This window comes from Clupea harengus, chromosome 8, assembly GCF_900700415.2.
Source record: "Clupea harengus chromosome 8, Ch_v2.0.2, whole genome shotgun sequence".
Lineage (NCBI taxonomy): Eukaryota > Metazoa > Chordata > Actinopteri > Clupeiformes > Clupeidae > Clupea > Clupea harengus.
Genome location: NC_045159.1, coordinates 8,681,731 through 8,704,934, shown reverse-complemented (window position 1 = coordinate 8,704,934; position 23,204 = coordinate 8,681,731). Strand labels below are relative to the sequence as shown.

At 44.6% G+C, this 23,204-nt stretch overlaps 1 protein-coding gene across 8 annotated transcripts in view; it reads right to left on the bottom strand.

The window, feature by feature from the left end:
* The window catches only part of auts2a (activator of transcription and developmental regulator AUTS2 a), a 357,002-nt gene that overhangs the window by 186,818 nt on the left and 146,980 nt on the right, over positions 1-23,204 (bottom strand). For all 8 annotated transcript variants that reach the window (XM_042708443.1, XM_042708446.1, XM_042708444.1 and 5 more), the window contains exon 4: positions 10,540-10,641. In XM_042708443.1, coding sequence (XP_042564377.1) covers positions 10,540-10,641 — 102 coding nt within the window. The remainder of the gene's footprint in view (positions 1-10,539; positions 10,642-23,204) is intronic.

Sequence of the window (23,204 nt, the reverse complement as noted above, 5' to 3'; positions counted from 1 at the left end):
TGTTTTCTCTGGCTTATAGCCTGACTCTAAGTGCATCCCCACCAAGGCATTGTGATTGAAGGACATGCTCCTGCCAGGCAAGTCCCACAGGGGGCCAAAGCTACAGTCGTCTACGTGAGGGGCTTTGTGTTTGTGTGTGTGTGTGTGTGTGTGTGTGTGTGTGTGTGTGTGTGTGTGTGTGTGTGTGTGTGTGTGTGTGATAGGCATAGAAAAAGAGACATTCTTATGAAGTTTTCATATTGGCAGAGAATGTTTATCAGGGTTTCTTATGTGCACACACACACACACACACACACACACACACACACACACACACACACACACACACACACACACACACACACACACACACACACACACACACACACACACACACACACACACACACACACTCTCTTTCTCTCTCTCCCTCTCTCTCTTCCTCTCTCTAACACACAGACACATGCACACATGCACACACACACGTATACCTCCTACCCACACTGCACTCTTATTGCTATGGCAACCAGGGCTCTGTCTTTCTCCTTGGGGACTGCATAGTGTGTTAAATCAGAATGAGACCTTTGTCAAGAGTCCTCCAGGCTCCAATAATTCAATGTACCCTAAAGAAATGACTGTACACACACACGCACACGCACACGCACACGGACACGCACACACACACGCACACGATGAAAGGCTGAACTCTCTCAATTCAGCGTAAAAATTTGAGTGAAGAAGACAGATTATTCCACTAAACACTGTAAACAATTAAGACAAAGACAAAGGGGATTTCACAGTGAAATCAGTGCATTTCCTCTCCGTGCTCCGACCGATGGGGCTCAGCGTTCTTTATGTGTAAAAGCCCCCTGAAGCACAATCAGTTGGCAGGAGTACAGCCGTGCTGCTAGCACATTGTAATAGAGGACTTGAGCAGAAGCCCACTCTGGCTGCCATTTATTTTTTTGGACAACAATCAATATCTGCACATTGTATTCAAAGACAGCCAATTACATCAAACGCCATTGATAGCTGTGAGACACCATTACAGAGAGATTTTGCTGAATTTTGACCATACATTATTATTTTTCATTCATGTGCAACACCACTGTTCAGATTTGATAGAGCTAAAATAACCACTTAAGAGATAATTGTAGAGTTTGTACAAGCTTGAACAAGGACAAGCCAGCATATACTTTCTTTCAGCATGTAACTACATGAGTTCTTGCTGTTACCTTGTTGTAAGTAGATGGATAATCTATTTTATCACCCATATTCTTCTAATCACATTTTAGTTCCTTTCTAATTTAAACTGGGTATAAAATTTATATCTGTGTCTGCCCCAAATTGCATTGACAAAATTAACAAATAAAGTATAATTCATCAGATGTCCCTAGAATAATACGAGACTGTCTGTAACAAACTCCAAAAAGCTAGCTAAAACAGCTTCCACTGGACATAACCAACCGAGTATGATGTTCATCAGTGCTGTGTAAGACGTCAGTTGTTGAGGAGCAGGATCACTCTGCAGTGCCAGAGGAGAGGCTAGTGAGGCTGGCGTCTGGGTCCCCTGACGGACAGCTAGCTGTGGGGAAATGACAGCCCAGTGGAGGCCAGCCATAATGCAGCCCGACCGCTCTGACACCACGTGTCACAAGCTGTTCCCCCAACGCCTCCCTCCGGTTGCCTGAGAGACCGAGCCCCACAGGAAGAGGGAAAATGTGTTCGCTCAGCCATTGGGAAGTGCTAATGAGGACCCCACAGCACCTACGGCGCAGCCTGTAGCTGGCCGATTAATGTGCCTGATTAAAAAGACAATGGGGACACGACTTGAGACATCCTCCCTCTCGGGCTGCGTCGCTGCGCGGTATCTGATGGAAATCATGTGAGCAGGGATGACAAAGCACAAAGGGTGCTCACGTATTTTTAAATCAGCTTTGGGAGCCCTCTTCAGAATGGAGTAAGATATAGTGAGATCAGACGACTCTGGGCCTGATAGCAGCTAGGCTGCAGTGACAGGCACGAGCCAAGACAGAGAAACAGCAGCTGTATGTGAAGTCTGAACTACTCCGTTTCATTACGAATTTAATGAAAAATGTAGAAATGCCAATCCCTTTTTCTCTCACCTCAGACTGACAAACAGACGCACAATTAGCATGTATCAATTCAGAGAGCTGTGGTAAAGGCTTGGCTATTTCTGGATGACAGTGGGTTTCACTTATCTTATGTAAATCCTCTTCCAAGTTACTGACAAGCATAGTTTTGTAGTGTCCTTTTTGGCCTATATAATCCAGACCATATAATCCAGTTCTTCAGTGTTCCAGTCTCCCTCCCTCTACACACTGAGCTTAAATGGCTCAGCCCTACGCTATCAGATCCATGCAGCCACAATCATACCAAGATAATGAACCAATTACAGGTAAAGCATTTCTGCCTCCCTATCTAAATACCCATCTCTAATAAGGAACATCTCAAATTAGGATGGAGATTGGGAGTCTAGGAGAGAGAAAGGAAGAGAGGGGAGAGACAGAGGAAAGAGGAAACAGGAGAGAGAGGGGGGGTGGGGGGTGCATGCAGGCTAATTGACGCAAGCAATTACAACTTTCATGTCCAGGCAAATTGGTCTGCGTATTTTTGCTTGTAGGGGACAGTGACCTCATTACTACTAATGTGTCAAAAAATAACCACACAATTTGCATAGAGAGGTTTAGATGCACATAGCACCAAAGAGGCATAAGAGACATAAGATTCGCTGGAAACAAATCACAGAACTGGTGTGTAATGATAATGGTTAAGATAGTACGAGAGAACGTAATTGTGAGACAGTAATTATGGCCTCTGAAAATATCCTGACATATTAAAAATAACTGAAATAATAACCGTAATCTTCCATATTATCTGACACACATTTTAAGTAGCCGGTTATACTAGCATGGTTGGAGTTGGGCACCTGCAGGATTTTCTTTCATGGTACACATACTCAAGTGAGTTGTGCCACCATCAGGGGCGTAAATATAGACAGTGCAGGTAGTTCGGTCTACCAAATCATGCCTTTCATCAGTGTTTTTAAGAATGCTTCAGCACTTTGACCGTCTGTTTACGCTACCGCATGTCAGAGCGATATCCATGTTTCTGATGGCTTTCTCTTTGACCTGTCTACTTTCCCAATACAATAGCCGAAGTAACTAATTTGACCGTAAAATCCACCAGATTGTTGGTAAAATATATATACGCCTAATGGTGTGTGTGTGTGCCTCATAATTAGTAACTAGCGTGCACTAGGGCCGGTCATTATAGCTTGCACTGGGGCCCATCGTAACTACCTTACGCCACTGGCCACCATAGTGTGTGCCACGCAGTTATTTTTCATCAAACGTAGAGAAACCATCTACTAAAGTGAATGAGAGCACCTTGAGCATGGGCCAGTGTGACAAAGACTGCGCTACTCTGAAAAGTAACAGTGCTGGTCCTAAAAGTAACAGGATTGATGGTAGCAGAGTTAAGGGTTTTAAGCTAATTTGTTCATTACTAGCTAAATAGATACAGTCATAGGAACACAAGCTGTGTACTTTAAAAGGTTATATATTTATGTACACAATCCTGTTTATCATGTCACTTCTAGAGTATACCATTATTTTGCCAGTGTTTTCTTTATGAGGGTGACATGGTTGATTTGAATTCAAGAGACAAGGGCAAACTGAAACAGTTAATAACAAAAGCGCAACACAGCAGTGAGAATACTTTACACAATTTGTAAATGTGAAAATTTGAACACGCTGCTGATATCCTACAAATTAAAAGTCCTGCTGAAGTAGATAATAGCGAGGGACAGGCCAAAAAAAACCTCTTCTGCATACAAGTGATTTTAATTATTTAAAACAATATGTTCTTAACTTAATTTAGATTTAATATTATGGAGGGAAGACATAGTAATACTATGTTTTAAATATATATATACAGACACAAACATACACACACACAAAATATTACTTTATGATGACACCAAACACCAGGTGTGAAAACTATAAATACATCAGCAAATGCTCGGTTGATGTACTAGATGGCTTCTAAAGCTGTGAACTGTGTTACTTCCTGACCATGTCCCCAAGAAGACTCCTGTGACCAGGGGCAGCCATTGCCCTTTTACACAACAGCTGAGCAGGAACCCATCAGTCAACAGCCCCACACCCTAGCCCAAGCTAGCGCCTAATGAGCAGACAATACTACATAAATGGCAGAGGAGACGCTAGTGAATTAGCCATCACAGCTGGGCTTTTGCTCATGCCTTCAGAGCTCTGTTTATTTACTGTCGTTTCTTATCTCCTTATCTGAGGAGAATTCATTATCTTTCCTCGTGTCTCTCATCAGTCTGTCGGTGGGGCCGCATCAGGTTTGACTGGCGGCTGCTGACACTGAACGCTCTGGGGGCTCAACATATCTGTCATCTCTCGCTCTTGCACACACACGCGCACACCCACACACACACACACACACACACACACACACACACACACACACACACACACACACACACACACACACACACACACACACACACACACACATCCACCCACCCACACACACACACACACACACACACACACACACACACAAACACACAAACACACAAACACACATCCACCCACACACACACAAACACACACACAGAATGTGGATCCTCTGGAAAAAAAAACGTCAGAAAACCTAATGTGCTGTTTACTCGAATCCAGAGTCCCCATAATTGCCAATTTATTTGATAGGCAGCCGGGTAATGATGGCATTTCACCCCTGCCGCAGAGACTAAACGCCATGTGCATGATTCATCCACTCCACACCCCAACCACCCACCCCCAGCCTTCTCCTTCCCTGTCACCCACCACGCCTACCCCCCACCCCACCCCACATCCTCCTTCTGCCCGACTTCGAGTCACCCAGCCTGGGGTGAGAGAAAGCGCTGCCACCCCTGCCTTCAAAAGAACCCTGGGAAAGGGGGGACCCGGGGGCTTCAGTGCACACGTGTAGCAAGCGGGGCCAATTTAGCCAGGTTTGGGGGTTAGGGGCAGATCTGAGGAGAACTGATGTGTGATTTGTCGGCCTAATGAGGTGGCAGGAAGGAGGGAGGAAAAAGCAAGGGAGAGAAAGAAGGGAGGAAGAGAGAAGAGAGGCAAGAAAGTAGAGGGAGAGGATAGATGGCAGAAGAAGAGAAAAGAGACAAAGGAGGGATATAGAGAGAGGAGCACCTCTGGCACCACTGACGAAAAGGTGTGTGTGTGTGTGTGGGGGGGGGGTTAGGGAGGAGGGGTAACTGTTTCATCTGCCGCAAGGTCAGGGGTCACAGGCAAAATGGAGGCCTTCATCAGCAAACATCATTATCTCACGGCCAGCCGCCTAATGAATGGCCTGGATCACTCAACGGCACTTCTACACTCACTTTGATGGGCTTGTAAAAATCTGTTTTTGTGTGTGTGTGTGTGTGTGTGTGTGTGGAGAAAGCAAATTGTCTGCATGTGAAACTGTATCTGTGTGGGTGCTCTAAAGGTGTGTCCTGATTCATGACAGCATTTTAAATATTTACTGTGGCAACATCAAATGTATGCAGAGCCACATATGCTTGCGTCAAATGGACCTCAAAAGACAATATTAAACTTTGGCAAATGAGAGACACATTAAGAAGGTACAAAACTATATACAACTTTCTTCCCTATGCTTTCTTCTTTCATGTGTTTGCACGCCATCTTTCTCTCTCTCTCTCTCTCTCTCTCTCTCTAGCACAAGAATGCTGGCTCTCACCTCATGTGATGTGTGAAGTGAGTTTTCACAGTGCAGCCAGAAGGAGACTCACTGTGTTGGCCTGAGGACCTGCAACGGGCCCCACTTAAAGTGTGACTCTGAAGAGACATGTCAGAAGAAAGAAGGCGAAAAAAGAAGGGTGGAGAATGGGAATAAAAAAACTGCTCCTAAAACAGCCAAGCTTTCAACAACTCTCCATTAGAGCCTCAAGGGCCTCTGCTGGAAACGTCTGTGGCAGATCAACTCCCCCCCCACCCCCCTTACGATGGCAAGCGTTAAAAAGCATAGTGGGGTTGGGAGGAAAACGAGGGTGGAGATGGAGGGGTTCCTTCAGTGAGATCAGTAGCTTTTAAAAGCCAGACCAAATCTCCGAGAGCACAAAGTTTGCCGAAAACATTTTTCCATTCTGTATGTTTTTCTATGTATGAAAGGGGGAGAAAGCAAAGGGGAGTAATTGAGTGATCCGGAGTGATACTTATACAGTTGGATGACAAACACGAGGACTCGACACATTGTTTGCACATTTGCATGAGGCAGTATTTCTGGGCTGGATGCCACTACTCTTCAATGACCTAAGCCTTGGATGCCATACAGTCAGAGACAGAGAGAGAGAGACAGAGAGAGAGAGATGGAGAGAGAAAGAGAGAGACAGAGAGAGAGAGAGAGAGAGAGAGAGAGAGAGAGAGAGAGAGAGAGAGAGAAAGAGAGATGGATAATGGGTGGCCCCTCTGGGATGTGTTACAGTGTCTCCAGCGGCACTGGGCCGAGCTGTTAAAAAGAAAAGTGATGATCTTTCATCCGTGCATTATCTGAAGTGGAGCCGTTTTGGCTGCCGCGATATGTAATCTGACTGCGATTAGGAGGGGGGGAGGGGGGGAGGGGGGTTAGGACTTTTTAAAATGGGCCAGATCAGATGTCAAAGAGAGGATATGAGACACTCATTCGCTTTTGCCTGCAGGGTTGTTCGGCTTTCTGAAGAAACAGGAAAAAAAAAATAGCAAAAACCATTAGGCTTCAACCCCTTTGCCCTGCACCGTGGCTGAGCTGAGCTGCAGACTAACATTACATCAGAAGTTTCAGATTTATGGTTGTCAGAAAAGACCTAAGTGTGTGAGTTTAACACAGACTGTTAAATTCATGGTGATTTACTCAATAAGCTACAGTAGTATTACTGTACGTTGTCTATCACTATTTTGGCAGGAGACAGATAAGCGCAGCAAATGAGCGGTGTGATCAGTCATCCTGAACATACATCTGCAGCAGCTCACCTGCCTCCCCCCCCCTACCTCTCTCCCTCCTACCGCCCGCTCTATCTCTCTCTCTCTGGGTCTCACAGCAGTATGACGAGCACCAGCAGGTATCATTTCAATTTCTGATGTCAACATCAAATTACTTATTTCATTTCATGCCTGGCCAAGCGTCCTATAGCTACACGCAGGAGCCGTTTCGCCCCGTTCGTTCCGCCCTGTCTTTTCCCATGACTTGGCTCACTCTCCGACTGACAGCTCTAATTACGGCCGATACCTGATAGCTCTGCTGATGGCCTCGGCGGTAGAAATCATAAAAACAGCACTAAAAGAGACGCCAAGGACGGAGAGGCAGGGCCAAATTCACCTTGACATTCAGCCCCAATCGGTAAGCAGATTAGCGAGCTTGGCGGGTACAGGGGAACCAATAAGACTTCCAGGAAGCTGTTATGCAAACCTCAATGACAGTTCAATAGAATGACAAAGGCAGTGCATAGTGCACTGTATGTCATTTACTTATTGCCGCCAAATCCTTTACAACGAAGCAGAGGTGAAAGTATAATATACTCTTTTTTCAACCACTCATCAACTCTTTAACACAGTTGCCGTACTGACTGACTACAGTATCACAATGGCTAGCTGAGTGAAGAATCAGTGGACCAAACAAGAAAATAGAGAGAGAAGAAAGAAAATTTCGCTGACGATACTGCAAAAAAAAAAAAAAAACGATGGGATGTTTTTCAATTTGTCACCTAAAATGCTTCCTGGTTTCGGAGGGAAACACGGGGGTGTGGACAGCTCCGATAGCACTATTCATTTGAGAGGTGTGCCAAGAGCAACAGGCAGAGATGTTTGTCATGCTGCTTTGTCACGCAGGGAGACATTGTTCCTCTATGGCCCTCTGCCATGACAGATAGGGAGATGATGCACACCTTCCCAACTGCCATTTTAACCTCTCTTTAGGTCACCATGCAGAAGTATAACATGGACAAAAAGCTTGTCCACACCATAGAACAACTGTACAACAACGGTTCCACAACGATTCGGAGAATGGTTTTGAACTGCAGTTGGGTTGTGTCATGGCTGCTTGCTATCCTCTGACACTTTTCAACAGCTTCCTAGTGAAAACGATGACAGAAGCGCCGCAAAACCACACACGAACTGTAAGCATCGGAGGCCGCAACAACACCGACATCCATTTTGTGGCCGACCTCAACGGGCTGGTAGAAGAACTGAAAGACCTAGTGTAAGGCTTGCATAAATAATCTTCCAAATATGGTATGGAAATCAGCACTGAGAAAAACATGATGATGATGATGATGATAAACTGCAATGATGATAAACGGGTCCTCAAGGTATCACAACACAAGGAACTAATCATGGAGAACCAAAGCCCGAAAACCGTGCTGCAGTTCATCTAAGCTCAGTCTCATGAATGAAATATTCATCACAAGCTTCCTCTACACATGTGACACATGGATACTCACAGCTGAGCAAGAAAAGAAAATTCAGGCCATGGAAATGTGATCCTGGGCATCAGCTACAAAGACCTTGTGACAATGAAGCAGTGTGAAAGATTATAATACAGCACATAGGGGTCGTATGAAGAACTCCTGGCAATAGACAGAAGAAGGAAATTTCAATGGCACGGCCACATCACAAGATCAGGGTTGGCAGAGACCATTCTCCAGGACACAGTGCAGGGAACAAGAAGAAGAGACGGGCAAAAGGAGTAATGGGTGGATAACAGCAGAGAATGGACTGGGGCCAACTTCATCACAACACAAGCCCAGGCTAAGAACCGTCAGAAATGGAGAGAGCTGTGCGTCTAATGGGGTTCGACGATCCAAAAGATTATGAGACTTGTAGTCCACTGCTGGCTCAGGGATGGATAATTGCCATTTACAAATTTTAGTAGGGGGTCAACAGCCCCTACTACCAACCTTAGTGGTGATTTTGTACTGGATTATCTATCAGTTCTTCAGACAAGGGGAACTTGAATTAGGTGCAACTGATATTTCTGCTTACTGATCTTAAACAAGAAATAGGAGTAAAAAGCCTGCGGAATCTCTCTTTGTGTACACAGAAGTAAAGCAAAAAATTGTTAAGGGGGGAAGCGTAAAATAATGACCTTATCATCAGCCAATGTCAAGGTTGAACATAACAGTACACATCTGTTATAAATTGCCTTCAACATTATTCATCTACTTTGACCAATGTGTTCTTCTCAAACTTTGGCAAGTTTGTTAGCTGTTGTTGTTGGGAAATTATGGTGCTTTGGTGGAATGTATTGTGTGTACAGACAGAACCATGTGGGAACAGATACATCAATGTGAAGCGCTCACTTAGCTCTTCTAGTTCTTCGTCATCTTCTTGTAAGTGCTAATTGGATGTTTATGGAGATACCACAGAACAAAGGCTCCGCCAGGAGAAAACTGTGCCGTGCTTAGGTGAGCTCTTACCTGTTTGATGTTCCGTTACTGATCTCTGTTTTCCTTTTCTTGAAAGGTAAACACACGTGTCTATTGGTTTATAGCTGGTGAAAGAGTGCATGCGGATGCAGATGCGGATATGGATTTTATGAGTGAGAAGTGCTGTTTATGCATGTTAAGTGCACACACACACACACACACACACACACAAACACTCACACACACACACACACACACACACACACACACACACACACACACATATATATATATATTATTTTCTTCCTGTTAAATAACTAAAGTGGTTTCTTATTTTCATCCCAGTATGTTACTTCAGTGACTTGTCTCTGAGGCAATATGTTGAAAAAATTCAACAGCATGGTCTCTAAGGTAATATTAGATGTCATACAAACATCTGAAGTACAGTGCAAAGATGTTTGGACATTTTGACAAGTAAATAAAATGCTTTTCCCTTGATCTTTGGCAAATCCACAAAAAATGTAAATCAGACAGACTTGCATGTGATTGGTCTAAGACAGCAACAAAGACCCTATTTCATAAAATAGGTAACTCACTCACCTTGCAGCGGGCGTGTTAGCTGACTGGGCAAATTATGCCTAATCTCATGATATTGGTGTTTCAAGCAAGTGTATACTTTTGTTTAACAATGTTCCAATTATGTAAGCCTCTTCACAACAAAGAACAGTTTAAAAGATTTTGGCAGCATGTGTGAACTATGCAATATTATATAACAACTCTGTTATAACTGGGCTATATCTAAATATATGGTTTCAGATTTTTGTGAAAAAACTATTTGTTTTCAGCTGTTGTCAATGTCCAAATAGAAACTTTCTATTTGACTGTAATTCAGGCCATGTATGAGTGTCTGTATTTGTTGTATCTGACAGGTTGTAGGCCTACAGGTTGAAGATCTGTTTGGGGGTGTTATGGGATTGTGTAAAGTGAAACAGCATTTGATGTTGTATATAGTATTATACGTGTTTTGATCCCGTGTCTCCGTACTCTACATGTTGTCACTGTGTTGTGGCTGTGTGTTGGCTGAAGACTGGGGTCACTCTTAGGTCACTTACGTCTGTGAGTCTGTCTCTGGAGCTGCTCCTGATGGATGGCTTGGACTGGCCGCTGATGCTCTCGCTGTCGCTGTCCTTACAGTTGTTCTGCCCTGTCTTCAGCTGGACGAGAGAAGGAAACAGAGACCAGAGGAGATCAGAAGGAGGAAAGAGGAACCACCACAGAGGATTATAATGACCACCGGAGAGTTAATATCACAAGGATGACATGATGGGGTCACCGCTACCATAGCGTTGCTGATATGACTGCAAACACACTCACACACACCTGCGTGCACACCTGAATATACACACAAACACATGTCCAACCAAACACATACAAAAACTCATACACACACCTTTTCATACACCTGTGTCCACACAAACATACGCATACTAACATATCAACAAGAAACCACTGTCATCACTTGAGATGTGTCTGCTGTTCTCCCGGAAAAGGGAGCAAAAGCCTGTCTGCTATGTCTCCATTTTGCTATGTCTCTGTTTTGCTGTTAGCCAGTTCTAGGCCTGTGTTATTTATTTGTGCTATGTACAGGGATGCAAACACATGTATGGTCAAAAAAGAAAGAGGTAATTGAAGCCCTCGCCCCGCGGCAAATATCCATATACTTACATTGCCACCAACCCCCGACATCCCCGGCCCACCCCTATAGGCACATAGAGTAAAATGAAATTCTGAAAATTCTTCTTCCTGGCCACCTCCTGCAACGTATGCAGGGCCTTCCGTCTGGCTGCATTCATTTTCTTAACATGTTTGAGACGTGTCTGCCTCTCTTTGGCCAGAGCAGTAGTCTTGGCCTTCTCTGTACTTTCACATGTAGCACTGCAGCCATACTCCAAGCTGGATATTTCCCCAAACTCATGACATGGGCCCACCACTTCACAATGCAGTCCCCCCAGGATTTCGCGGTCCTTTTTTGTGATAGTTGCGGCCTAAAATTTCTGATTTCGCGGGAGCTTTTCCAAAAAGTTGCGGTATTTTTTAGGTGTTTGTTGCGATCCAATTGCGGGAGCAAGTGGAAGTTGCGATAGAGTTGCGAATTTCCCTTTTTGTAATTACAATTGAGTTATTTGTTGAACAAACATTCATTAAGGAACAAACCCATTGAGAAATGGTCTTCTAAATAACCTCACCAACATGCCAAACAAAAGATTAACGGGACTACAAAAATGTAGCCAAATAGGCTGTTCTGCCCTCTGCTTATTCAGGTCAGCAAATGTATATTGCTTGTAATGTTGTTATGGAAACGAAATTGGACTTTTACTTTGACATCATTTAAATGTTCGTCTTGTGGGAAAGGCAACAGCTGTTAGACAGTTATCTAGAAACATAGCTAGTTATGCTATGTTATGCTAAACATGTAGCGGGAACAGTACATAGGCTTTACTTATCCACAAGGAAGTGCACCTTTTGGTATTACAAAAGGACCACCAGTAAGACTGAATAAAACGTTATGAATATCTCAGCCTTCACATATAACGAAAAAAAAAACAGCCTGTGTCACTGATCTGTCTGGTCTTCTGACGTCCTGCCTGGATTTTCTGCCGTTCTCATTCTATGCTTATCAATCGGTTTTGCTATCCTTGTTGATTTATTTTAACTGTATAGGTGTTTATGTAGTTCAAGTTCATATATTAATTTAAAGTTGTCCAATTTCAAGTAACCCATTCTTCAACATTATCTGCTACCTTATCTTCAAACAGAAAGTAACGTTAAATCTCAATTGCAACAGCTTTCGACGATTTGGGAAATAATTGCTGCTGATTTGCTTAATTCTTATTTACTTGTTTGGTGGAGGCTGTCGGCGGGGAAAACGTATTTCCTAAAGAATCCGTGTTGAAACCGGATATCGTCACTTTACTCCGGTCTCTGGTTGGATAAAACTTGTCACATGTCCTGAACAGAAATGGACAAGGACCTTTGATTTATTCTTTAGGAACCATGTCGATGCCTGACTTTTAATGTTGTGTCACGTTAATATTAATAGCGATTGAATTACACTTGTAATCGCTAGCGGTAAATAAACGTTAATAACTTGAATGAATGATTAAGGATATATGTTACACATCACAAACACATGTAATCGATGTTTTTTTGTGTGATAATTAGGTAATAGGTAAGCTAAAAATTACAGTATCTTACGCGAGCTAATTTACCTAGCTAGCTAGCTAGCAATTGAATTACACTTGTTGGTGTAAGCGTTAGCAGCATGGGTCAATTCATATCAGCATGCTAACGTTATACTTATTAGCAGCGAGGCTAGCTAGCTACTATTTGTTCCAATAGATTGTTGGTCTAAGCGTTAGCAGCAACCTAACAATAATGGAAAGCTTCAGTTAAGACCTACAATACTCTGCAACATTGGTGTACCACATGAACAACTAACCGAGTCAATGTAGAGATATAAAAAGTCGTGTAGATAGCTTTATTCACATAAGCCGTATAACTTCACAAAAATAATAATAATTTAAAGAAAACCGATCGTTTGAATGTCAGGCGATCAACACAACTTCTCAACTAAAAAGTAAAGGTCCTAATCAAACGGAGTAAAGTGACGACTTCCGGTTTCAACACGGATTCTTTAGGAAATATGTTTTCCCCGCCGACAGAGGCAATCCAGAATTACTGTTGATAAAATTATAATCAGACCCCCCCCCCCCTTAAAAAAACTCTCCGGATCTGCACGATTCACACAAGTCACCCAAACTGACTTGAAAAAAGCGGGAGGCGCCGAAAAGCGCGCTGTTTGCATCCCTGTATGTAGCGGTTTCTGTTTGAACCCAAACTGAAACATTTCTCCACCAACATCAAAAGCCACCTGCTCCTTCCCTCCAGATGCTCTGACTCATGCAGTGGGCAGAGACATCCAGCAGGTTTCCTCTCACAGAAGCAGGGAGCAATACAAAAACAAGAAAAACAGTGTGAGCGTGTGTGTGTGTGTGTGTGTGTGGGGGGGGGGTTCTGCAACGCTGCTACCAAAAACATCTGAACCCACTAAAAAAAACCTCTCCCCAACGACGTCTGTCTGACTCCCAGGAGCTCAGGCGACCGCCCTCACCCGGGGGATGGCGATTTATGTCCGGGTTGGGCTCTCGCTCTCGTTGTCTTTTCTAGGTGAGCCCAACGCCTGCACCACCGCTGCTGCCGCCACCAAAGCCTTGCAGGCTCCATTTCAAAGCACATAAAAAGGCTGGGTTTTTATGGGGAGGACTGGAGCGGGACTGTAAACGGCAGGAATGGCACCTAATAGAAAAAGCAGAGGACGGCGAGGATCACTCCGGGGCCATTTACTGGCGCTAAAGCATTACATCTCTCTCGTTTTTCTCCCGCACTCGTTCTTTTTGGCCGCCATTCCAGTCTGCTATGCTTGTGCGCATGCTAAAAGGGGGTTTTAATGTCAGAAAACAATGAAGAAAAAGAAAAACCACAAGTACATTTCCATAGTCAAAGACCAGGTCAGGTCTCAGAGGAGAGATGCAAACATATCCTGCTGTCTTGAGATATTTTAGTCTTACTACATCCTGACAGTGAATAGTGAAAAACCACACCACTATTATTTCTTCACTTCACACAAATCTATTTCACAACAGTTTTGTGTACTTGGGGTATAGGTGTACTTCCTCTATGAATCCAGTACCTATGCCTTATAAAAAAATTGATGGAGGAGGAGAAAAATGTGACTAGGGGGAAAGGAAGAAGGGTCCCTCCAGTAAGGCACATACGGTATACAACAGAATTGAGTACACCCTGTGCAATATCCCTTACATTTCAAATGATTCAAAATTGATTCACCTTATAGTAATTGCATCACTTCAAGTTGAACAGTAGGGTATTTGTTGTTATGTAAAATTAAAAGTTCACATTTTAGATTTTACTATATTAAAAAGACAGGCCTCACAGTAGGAACTCAATGCAACAAAATTCAGTACACCTTTCATTACTGAGATTCAATCTTTTTTTCAATACTGTCACAGCCTGGAATCCAATCTCCAGACTGGCAAGCTGACTTCCTACCAACTGAGTTACCAGATGAAGGTGTAAACTCAAGTGCAGACACGGCTCAGTACAGTTATAGAGTTGAAGTTTATTCCAGGCAAAAGTCACAACAATCAAATCACAGTTGAATCCAGCAGTTCAGGGCCAGGAAACAAAGCAGCTCATAATCAATCCGCCAAGGGCAATCCAAAACAGTAATCCAGGGGAAAAGCAGAGTCACAGATAACAGATTCCAAAAAACATGAACAACAAGGAACAAGGCTTAGGTCTGGACTTGATTCAAACACATAGAAATCTACAAAGACTAAGCAAAGAACATGGCAGGACATTTGGTTTAAATACACATAGACAAAAGGCTTGAACGACTTAATCTGGCACTGCACAGTGCTGACTTAACGTGATGCATGCTGGATTTAACACTATGCATGCTGGTTAGAAGTTTTGTGCGAGTTTCACCAGCGCTGTGGAACATCACCTTGCCATATCAAATTTAAACCTTGTGGGAGCAAGGTGGCTGCCATTTTTGAAGTCAGGCACTGCAGTTGCTCTTTATCAACTACACGAGCTAGAACACACCCCTCAATGAAGTCAGAAGTCAGCCATGACAAACATGACGTGTGTTCCATATGCTAGAATGTGTGAATAGTTTTAAAATTTCAGAAATACGTGGATCTGATATGTGATTTCTGCAACAGTGGCACTAAAGCCTTTTCCTTTGTTACAAGATGACACAATCTCGTAACACAATCCTTATTGCCCACCTAGCTGACCAATCAGAGCACACTGGGCTAATCAGGAGGCGAGGCTTAAAGACACGGGAGCTCTAACACGCATTTCAGACAGACGGCGAATAGAGATGTACAGTATGCTCAAATAATGTGGTTTTGGAATACTGAAGAATGCAAATCTATTTTAGTAGACCCCAAAAATTTAATTATGAACATTGAAAATGGGTCCTCTTTAAAATACCCCACAGGTGTTCTATTGGATTCCAAGTCAGGTGACATACTTGGCCAGGTCATGGTTTTTACCTTTTTCTTCTTTAGAAACTCTTGTCTGATTTTGGCATTGTGCTTTGGATTGTTATAATGCCAGAATATTCCTCTTCTGCCTAGCTTCTGGACACAAGGAGCCATTTTGTCGGCCAGTATTTTGGTAAATCCACAGGTATTCTTAGAAATTCTTAGGCAACTTAGAAAGAATGCAATCATTAAGAGGTGTTACTGTACAATTTGCAATCATTTGACATTTAAGTGATATTGCACAGGGGTACACTCACTTCTGTTGTCTGCTGTAATTAAAATGAAACTGCTCCCTCTCTGAGGCCATTAGCCAAGTGAAAGAGACCATCTCCTTTGGGAGTATTTTGGCACATTTAGAAGAAAAGGAGAGCCAATGATAAGGGCTTCGCCAAAAAAAGACATGAGACATGGAGGACAAAAGGGGGTCATGCAAGATACAACTCAAGAGAGAATCGAAGAAATAGAGGAAGACTGAGCTGGAGGTAGAGAGAGAAAGAGAGAGAAAGAGAGAGACAGCGCTGCGGGGGAGATGGAGGGGATGCTGTGATAGAGGAAACACCCCAGAGAAGGAGCTCCTCAGAGTGATAGCACTAATTACCTCAGACAGAGCCCTCTTTAAACAGATCCCTCTTTAAGCGAAAACCACGAGAAGATTTGCCAGCATTCCCTCAAAGCACCGCCTCCCACTGCGGATACTCCACATTACACATTCAGTAAGGAATAACACAGAGACAACTCTATCAGTGTGAAAACACTCTACACACACACACACACACACACACACACACACACACACACACACACACACACACACACACACACTTCCCTGTTGACCTATAATCTTAATTAACTAATTTGGGCTGATAGTGGTCTTAGGTGGACTCAATCCAGTTACAGAAGGTGGCCTATTTCATAGTGTATCCATGCCAACACAGCACAGCCCTATAGCCATAGCCTGGAGGCTAATGCTAAGATAACAACATCATTGGACAAAATAACTAATCACTACACTTAACCCTCATAATGCAGTATCATACCATTACTATACTCCATAATGCAATGCAAATTGATATATAGATACCTGCTGAGGTATTTTAAAAGGACTGTAATATATCAGCAATGTCTCCCAAATATTCCATCATCTGCTCCTGGTATACAAGCCTAACTGATCATTTCACAGCCATTGATTTCTATATGCATCAAGAAAGCATGTAATCTGAACCGGCGTCTAAAAGCTTCACGTGGATGGCACTCATAACCCCTTAGCACACACAAAATCAGACAGCCCGCTAGATTGGGGGCTGCACGGCACAGCAAATGGGAAGTGAATTAATGTTACGCAAATGTCAGACGAGATGAGGAAAATAAAAAGATACCGCCTCAACCCCCGCTAAGCATTACTGACTTGGCTGATCAGAAAAATAACAGAGTGTGTGAAATCCACTTTGTATTCAGGCACGGTCGGGGCAGCTCACACGGTCCTTTCGGAGACACGTCTCTCTCTGAAAAGCAATCCAATATAGACTAAATCATCTTTCATGGGTGCTGAGGGGCCTGCCCCCCGCTCCACTCCCATTTGCCAAAGCATCCCTCAGCTTGTTCTGTTTAATTTCTCTTAAAGCCCCTTAAATAGTTTCAGAGCCTTTCGATGGCTCTCTTTTGTGAAGCGCGAGATATTTCTCTTTTTATATCCCCTCTGATTAATGGACACGCTAAAGCGCGAGGTGAAACAAAGAGACGCTAGTGGTCATAATAAATTACCGTCATAAAAAAAAAAAAACGAACAAGGGGAAGAAACTCGGACCGAGATTGGTTGGCTCCGTCGGGGGATAAATCAGACAGATAAAGCAGTCGTGTAAAAACTTTGACTCGCTCTCTAGAGCAATCACTCAAGCAGGCAGCAACCTCAGATGCTGATTCTTCATTACGAATGCAATATCTCACATCATTTCCCTAACTACAGCCACACAGCCACACTGGCCTGGAGACCACAACAATTACTGTAATAACATGAGTTCATGATTGTAATTAGTACCACGAGTGTGTGTGTGTGTGTGTGTGTGCGTGTGTGTGTGTGTGTGTTTGTATATTTTCTCTAGCAAGCTTGTGTAATAGTAATTGCGCCGACTTAGACTATACCGGGAGGAAACCTGCGACACCTTGGCTGAACTCCCTCCTGAAGACCCATATGACAACATGTGAGTGAGGCATCCACCCCAACCGAGAGAGATGGCAAACAGATGGTTTTAATATTCCAGCGGCTAATTTCACCTCAATTAAAAACACAGCAAGACATTAGCATCTAATGAAACATTTAAACTACCAGTAAGTGCATCTGCCATCAATTGTGGCACAGTAAGGTCTTGTTTTCCCCCCAATCTGTTCTGTGTTAGGGGAGAATTCTTCCCCCCCCCCTCCCGACTGGATTTATTGAAGTATAGAATTAACAACTGTTTTCAATAAGCAGTCAGCATGATTCTCTGGCAGCGAGCAGCCTAAACCTCCGCGCTATTGAAGATTAATTTATGCCGCCACAGCTTTGATGTGAAGCACTTGGTCTTTATTTTCCTTCTTCTTCTTCTTCTTCTTCTTCTTCTTCTTCTTCTTCTTCTTCTTCTTCTTCTTGTTCTCCCTCCCCTCCCGTCTCTCTTTGTTTTCCTGCTGCCTTTTTTGTTACTTATAAGTCAAACAGACCTGTTCTGGTTTAACCCTCGCTGCTAGATGGTGGCAGAAAAGTCCCGGAGGGCCGTTTTATGGTTGTGCCGGGTTTGCTGTGTTTTTTTTCCCCCCGCTTTTTTTTTTACAATGCAGTAATCACATAGCACTTTATGAACATCAGACACAGACCCACTGGAAAGGAGAAAAAGGGGTTGCTGAAGGAGACCGAGAGAGAGCGAGAGAAAAGAAGAAAAAAAATAACAGTCTCAGCACAGCGCTGCTTTGGACTGGGTATCAAAGATGGTCGTAATGTTTTCCATTTTGCAGAGCGGGGGGGAATAAAGTGAGATAGCCCACCGCTGCCATTTTAATTCACTGCGCCTTTTACGGCCCGTACATAATGCAGTCCACAGATATGCTTCCCCATTCAGATTTATGGCCTTTTTACACAAACACTCTCAGCTAAGCCCCTGTTGCCTATTAGAGGGAATGCACTAGCTGTACACAAGCTAAACTCTGCTTTATGGCGACTGCACTTCAAAAGCACCTCACACTTCCAAATAGCTTTCATACAGCTTTGGTAACAGCTGAGGTCTGGGAGAAGTCCACTGTTCCCAAACTGGAATGACTGGGTCCACATAATGGGCCATTACCAAACACATAAACACACCACATCAATTAAGAATAATAGTGGCACATTAAGAGAGCTTATGAGCAGTAAAGGTGAAGAATTTGGCAAGACATGAAGCTAAGAAAAAAAAAGTCCCATTCAGGTATCCAGACCTCAACACAAAGAAGAAACGCTGCTATTTCAATCCAACACGGTTCTCCTGAACAGTGGAGTCAGTATGGAAACAAGGGGTAGGGGAGGGCGTCACTTAAAATGCTTTCTATGCATGTCTGGGCCTTTTAAAAAATGGCCTTTGAAGGTTTTACAAGATTATTGTTAACACATGTAGTCAATTATTTTCTCTGCCCACTTACTGAAAAGTGCTTGCCGGTGTTATGGTGGAATTTTACGAGTCTGCTGACCTATTCCCATGGGCTATGCTAACAACGGCATGCAATCAAACACAAAAGTAACATGCTTATGTTTTGTGTCGCACAAACGTCCTTTTAAGTGCACACTGTATGCTAGTTTTCTGCTCCAAAACACCAGTCAAAAGAGGAACAGACATAAAAAAGAAACACACACACACACACACACACACACACACACACACACACACACACACACACACATACACAAGGTTTTGCTTGCAACGACAGCCTCCGGGACTCTGTTGCTCCTGATTTCCCCTTAGTTACGCACAACAGCAGCTGCAGAACTTGGCAGTGATAAAAAAAACCTGGAACAATTTAGCGGCATTTATTGTTCTTCTGTGGTGTTTCAGAACAGCTAACCTGTCCTCCAAGGATCCAAATGAGGGGGGGAGAATCCCACAAGGGCCACAATGAAAAAGGATCTCATTTACCTAAAAGCACTTATAAATTTTTAATTTGCTTTAACAAGTAAATTAACAAGTCCCTCATTCAGTGAAGTTTTATGGCTGCTTGCCACCGAGGGACTACCATGAAAGTTTTATAGATAATCCACTCGCCTGCTAGGCCGCTTATAATAAATTGTCTGTTTCCTTCTGCACTGTCAAATCCCCTGGTTTTCACCGACAACTCCTTAAATACCTTCTCTCTGCTATATTCTGAGCCCGGGCTGCTCTCTGTATAAAGAGTATTTAAATGCCTGAGCAGACACCAGGCTAAAGAGGTGGAATAATCTCCTTACCCGTGTGACCAAAGTAATCATCAGTCTAACACTAATGCCATACTCTCAAGGTTTTAAGCAGAAATGTAATTGAAGGCCTTAAATAAAATCTACGCAATGTAAAAAAAGGTCTTTCACGGGTCCTTCAAACAGAGTTGTGAGTAAGTGCTCAAAATTGATGAACTACATATCTCATCAGCACCGCGTCTGCGAGGAGGACCCCAAAGGGTCCACCAAGGACACGGCCGACATTGTGGCAGAGAGCAGCAGTTGGAAACTGTTGGTCGCGGTTAAAGTGTGCCGAGCGCCGGCCGACGAGAATGCTGTGTGACAGGGGAGTGCAGGGGCCGTCATGTGCGATCGGGCGGTGCGGGGAGTCCTCCGTCATCGTTCGGACAGCTGCTGCGTCGCGTGGACCGACTCGGCTGGCCCCACCGTGACCCCCTGCATGCCTTTAAGGGCTGCGCGGGGCCCTAACAGCCACAGACAGTCGGCCCGCGCCGGGCCCCGATGGAAACTAACAGCACGTCAGCGAGAATCAGGCCTCGAGGTCGGACAAAAAGGCTCTGCATGTGTATTTTTATTCCAGTTTTTATTCTTTATATTTTTCTCTCTCTCTCTCTGTGTGTGTGTGTGTGTGTGTGTGTGTGTGTTGTGTTCAGTGTGCAGTTAGGAGATTAGGCGCAGACAAAAGGGTTGGTTGAAAAACGATAACCTCCACACCCTCTTCCTCCTCTGTGTCGTTTTGTTTTCAGTGCCTTTGACATGTATATTCGCCACCCCCGAACTGCCCCCCCCTCCCCCCCCCCCCCCCCCCCTGCCCCCAACCCCCAAAAACCCAGGGGTCCGCCGGTGACAGCGTCGCCTAAATGTCACCCACAGTTTGGCAGCTTTCATCAGCGTCTCCCGTTACCTCAGGTGCCTCCATCGCCATGGAAACGCTCCATTTCACTCACCTCTCCGCAGTCATTATGCTCGAGTGACGGTGTGACCTCTGCTGACCTTGTCAGACAATATCACAGCGGTGGCGGGAAAAAGCCTGTGCCCCTGCAACCCCTACCACCCCCACCCCCAACACACACACACACACACACACACACACACACCAGGGCTACAGATTAAAAACCATTATGCTCTCTCTGCCCTGCCCCCCCCCCCCACACTCCTTTATTCTCTCTGTCCAATCCTCTGTATCTGTGTTTTGGAATGCCACACTATCACAAAGCAATGAAGACGCTGAAAGAGCTCTCAACAGCAACCCACCCCTGAGGGCAAATGAGCCCAGAGGACTGGGTGAATGGAGGAGAGGAAGAGCAGTGTGTGTGTGTTTGTGTGTGTGTGTGTGTGTGTGTGTGTGTGTGTTTGTGTGTGTGTGTGTGTGTGTGTGTGTGTGTGTGTGGGGAGGGGGGGGGGGGTGCACTGTCTGGAGCTCCACACTGAAGCCTGAGAGCTGTGTTTCAGCCGTGCTCACTGCTTCATGGCACAGGCCAAGCCTGAGGCCACTGCTCCACTGAGATACAACCCTCTGATATACGATGACATTACAGACAAATCAATATGCTTTTAACAGCCATCCTCTCTTCCCCCGGTCTGCCAGTGTACAGACACACACACACACACACACACACACACACACACACACACACACACACACACACACACACACACACACACACACACACACACACACACACACACACACATACACAAAAGCACACTGACACACAGACACACAGACATACACACATATACAAACACCCACACACACACACACACACACACACACACACACACACACACACACACACACACACACACAAGCACAAACACACACACACACACAATCACAGCCCCCACTGCTCTATTACCAATAGCTCTATAATGCTCCGGTCCTGATGGCTCCTGATGTATGGGGACAATTCCCAGATTTAATAATGAAGTGGAGTGCAGAGCCGAGGAGTGGGCTCTCTATGAGTGACTGGAGACCGGAGCCCTCTCTGATCACATCACTACACCTCGTTATGCTGCCCAGCATGGCAGTAAAAGACAGCCCCCGCCCCATCCCTCTGCAAAATACCTAACACACACTCATGCTGGCACGCATGGTACACACACGCGTACACACACATACGGAAATGCACAACGGACCCACACCGCCATATATCCAAATAAAGAGAAATACGACGTCACTTAGATACAGACTCACACTCACATGCACACGCAAACACTCCCTTACCCTCCCAATCACACAAGCACACAGACATACACACACACAAACACGCGCACACAAAAACACACACACACACACATACACACACACACACACACACACATACACACACACACACACACACTCTCCATTAGCAAAGCTGGCATGGCGATGTGCTTGCTGAGGGTGAGCAGTCCTTCCTCGTCCGACAGCAGCTGGCCAGCGGGTCGAGCGTTGGAAGGCGGCACGGTGCGGCCCCGAGGCTTTAATCTGCCAGGATGGGGTTGGGGGCTGGGGTGGCTGCCGTGCTTATCGCCACATAACTATTCATCAAAAGAAATTTGTCTGCAATTAATTACATTATTCCCCCAGGTCCCCGAGAAGCGGCCACTGAGTCGTTACGGCGCGATCAGCTTTCAGAGAGCGCCATCCTCACTAAGACCCCATCGCCGTGCCAAGTCACATCTCACGGCACAGCACCGCTCCAGCTAAGCCCAATAAAGAAGAGAGAGAAAGACTGAGAGAGAGAGAGAGGGCGGGGGAGATAGAGTGAATGCAAGAGGGGAAGGAAGTGATAGAGAGAGAAAGAGTCAGAAAGGAAAGGAAGGGGGAGAGAGAGAGAGAGATGAAGGGAAAGAGAGGATAGGACAGAAAGAAAGGGAGTGAGGGAGTGAGAGAGAGAGTGGGGAGGGAAAAAAGCCTGCCGTCTCAGATTGCAGGGCTATCATTTCTCTTTTTTATTGCCATTTATTTTCCTCTAGGAATTCACTGCCAGTATATTGGCAGGCCTTCCAGTAGATGGAGGCAATGAAATTTAGCGCGGACACTTAACACCGGGTCAAGCCTTGTGCGCGGCTCATGTGTGGTGGTAATATGATAAACAAATGCTTCCAGTTTGGAAGAGAGGCTTTTTATGTTACAGGAATGGAGTGCTGACCGAGGTAGTCTGTGGAGGACGGAGAACACGAGGGAACAGGAGCTCTTTGATAAACACAGAGCTGATGGCAGAGGAACACA